Source organism: Malurus melanocephalus, unplaced genomic scaffold (assembly GCF_030028575.1).
Source record: "Malurus melanocephalus ecotype Western Australia unplaced genomic scaffold, MMel_1.1 scaffold_1706, whole genome shotgun sequence".
Classification (NCBI taxonomy): Eukaryota; Metazoa; Chordata; class Aves; order Passeriformes; family Maluridae; genus Malurus; species Malurus melanocephalus.
Window position 1 is genome coordinate 1 of NW_026624938.1, and position 2,176 is coordinate 2,176.

The following is a 2,176-nucleotide window of genomic DNA, read 5'->3' on the forward strand; positions in this document are numbered from 1 at the left end:
GCTGGGTGTCCTGGCGTGGCCGAGTGGCCGCGGGGTTTCATCCCCCGGACTCCCCCGGCCCCGCTGGACATTGATGGCCGCCTCGATGGCCTGGAAGATCTCGTTGCCTTGCCTGGTGTCGAATTCGAAGCTKCCCTCTCCGGACGCGCAGCGCCGGCCGGCCTCGAAGGAGAAGGTCACCTGCGGAGGGTCGGGGTGGGTCAGTGGCCATTCTGTGGCTACAGCTGGCCCAGCCCTGCYCACACTGACCTTGTCGCGGCCGAAGCGGCGCAGGAAGCGGTAGGGCCAGCTGAAGAGCAGCTCGTGGCTCTGGAAATGGAGCAGCTCCAGCGCCTCCTCGCCGGCCCGCAGGACACAGCGGCCGCGGAGACGACAGCGCTGCGACGACGGTGTCACCCTCACGGTCACCTCGAACGCCTGCTCCAGGGCGGCTGGGGACGGACAGGGGGGACACTGGACATGTGTCCCATACCAAAAGGGGCTGTGGGTGACCCCCCAAACCAGGCCAGTGTGCTCCAAGCCCGGCTGGGGATGGGCAGAGTGGACACTGGACACGTGTCCCATACCACAAGAGGGTATGGGTGACCCCCCAAACCAGGATATCCCAGTCCAGTCCAGCTGGGGATGGACAGGATGGACACTGGACACATGTCCCACACCGAAAGGGGCTGTGGGTGACCCCCCAAACCAGGACAGCTCACTCCAGTCCAGCTGGGATGGACACTGGACACTGGACACCCCTCAGAGGAGCTGTGGGTGACCCCCCAAACCAGGACACCCACTCCAGCCCGGCTGGGGATGGACACTGGACACTGGACACCTTACACAGGGATCGTGGATGACCCCCCAAACCAGGACACCCTGCTCCAGACTGGCTGGGGATGGACACATTGGACACTGGACATGTGTCCCACATCACAGAGGAGCTGTGGGTGACTCTCCAAACCAGGACAGTGTGCACCAGGGCGGCTGGGGATGGACAGAGTGGACACTGGACACATCCCACCCCACAGAGGACACCCCGAACCAGGACACCCCGCTCCAGCCCAGCTGGGGATGGACAGGGTGGACACTGGACATGAGTCCCACACCAAAAGGGGCTGTGGGTGACCCCCCAAACCAGGACAGCTCACTCCAGCCCAGCTGGGGATGGACATTGGACCCATACCCCACCCCACAGAGGACACCCCAAACCCGGACACCCTGCTCCAGCCCGGGGTGGACATTGGACCCATGCCCCACCCCACAGAGTGATCATGGGTGACCCCCAAACCAGGACAGCAGTGTCCGGCCGATAAGGACTGCACAGCTCTGACCACTGCTGATAAAGACCCGAGCCAGCCCCGCTGCCCGCAGCAGGAAGAGGCTTTTTCAGGAGATTTCCCCACCCCGCAGCAGCCCCAGCCCCGTTCCCCCATCCCCGCTCCTACCTCTGTCCCGGGAGCTGTACAGGGAATTTTCCTCCATGGAGAACTCTCCCTCAGAGCCCTCCTTGGCTGCTGCCGGCTCCTCCCGGCTCCTCTACCCAGAAAAAGCAGCCCWTGARGGGATCCCATCCATTTTCCCCTCACAGATCCCCCATTTCCCCRTTCCCCATTCCCATACCGGGAACGCCAGCTCGCACAGCCTCTGGATCCATTCGGCCACCTCGGCGCTGTCAGCGGCCAGCAGGAATCGCCTGTCCGTGGTCTCCAGCACGAAGGGGACGGTGTCCTTGGGACAGGCGGTGTCCCCACCCGYCTCGGCCACATGGACACAATCACTGAGCCGGACAAGTCGCCCTCGGCCACCATCGGTCCTGCGTGGCTTCTCAGCTCCTGAGGCTTCCAGCAGCTCCAGCCGGGCTGTGGAACAGGAGCTCTCCCGGTACAGGACACCCCAGAATTTCTTCCATTTCTGCAATTAATGGGGTTTTTTATCTTTTTGGAAGGGTTTTTGGCTTTCCCGGGGTTTTTATCCACTCAGGATGGCGCAGGAACGCCGGGCAGGCTGCGGGTGCAGAGCACTGAAGGGTTTTGTGCCTCCCGGAGTTTGGGATGGGATAAATGGGGATTTAAATGTTTAAATATCCCTGGATGAACATTCCTGGCTTTTCCAGTGCCAGCAGCACCCAGCCTCGCCCAGCACCCACTCCCATCCCGTTCCCCCATTTGCTGCCCCCACAGCCCCTCACTGC

At 62.8% G+C, this 2,176-nt stretch overlaps 1 protein-coding gene across 1 annotated transcript in view; it reads right to left on the bottom strand.

Annotated features, from left to right (window-relative positions):
- Window positions 1-6: 6 nt before the first annotated feature.
- DOK2 (docking protein 2) overlaps window positions 7-2,176 on the bottom strand; it is a gene marked incomplete at its 3' end in the record, with an annotated part of 3,740 nt that continues 1,570 nt past the window's right edge. The window contains exons 2-5 of the mRNA XM_057388248.1: window positions 1,606-1,896; window positions 1,431-1,521; window positions 250-431; window positions 7-180 (exon numbers count right to left, since the gene is read on the bottom strand). Of these exons, the coding sequence (XP_057244231.1) occupies window positions 7-180; window positions 250-431; window positions 1,431-1,521; window positions 1,606-1,896 (738 nt within the window). The remainder of the gene's footprint in view (window positions 181-249; window positions 432-1,430; window positions 1,522-1,605; window positions 1,897-2,176) is intronic.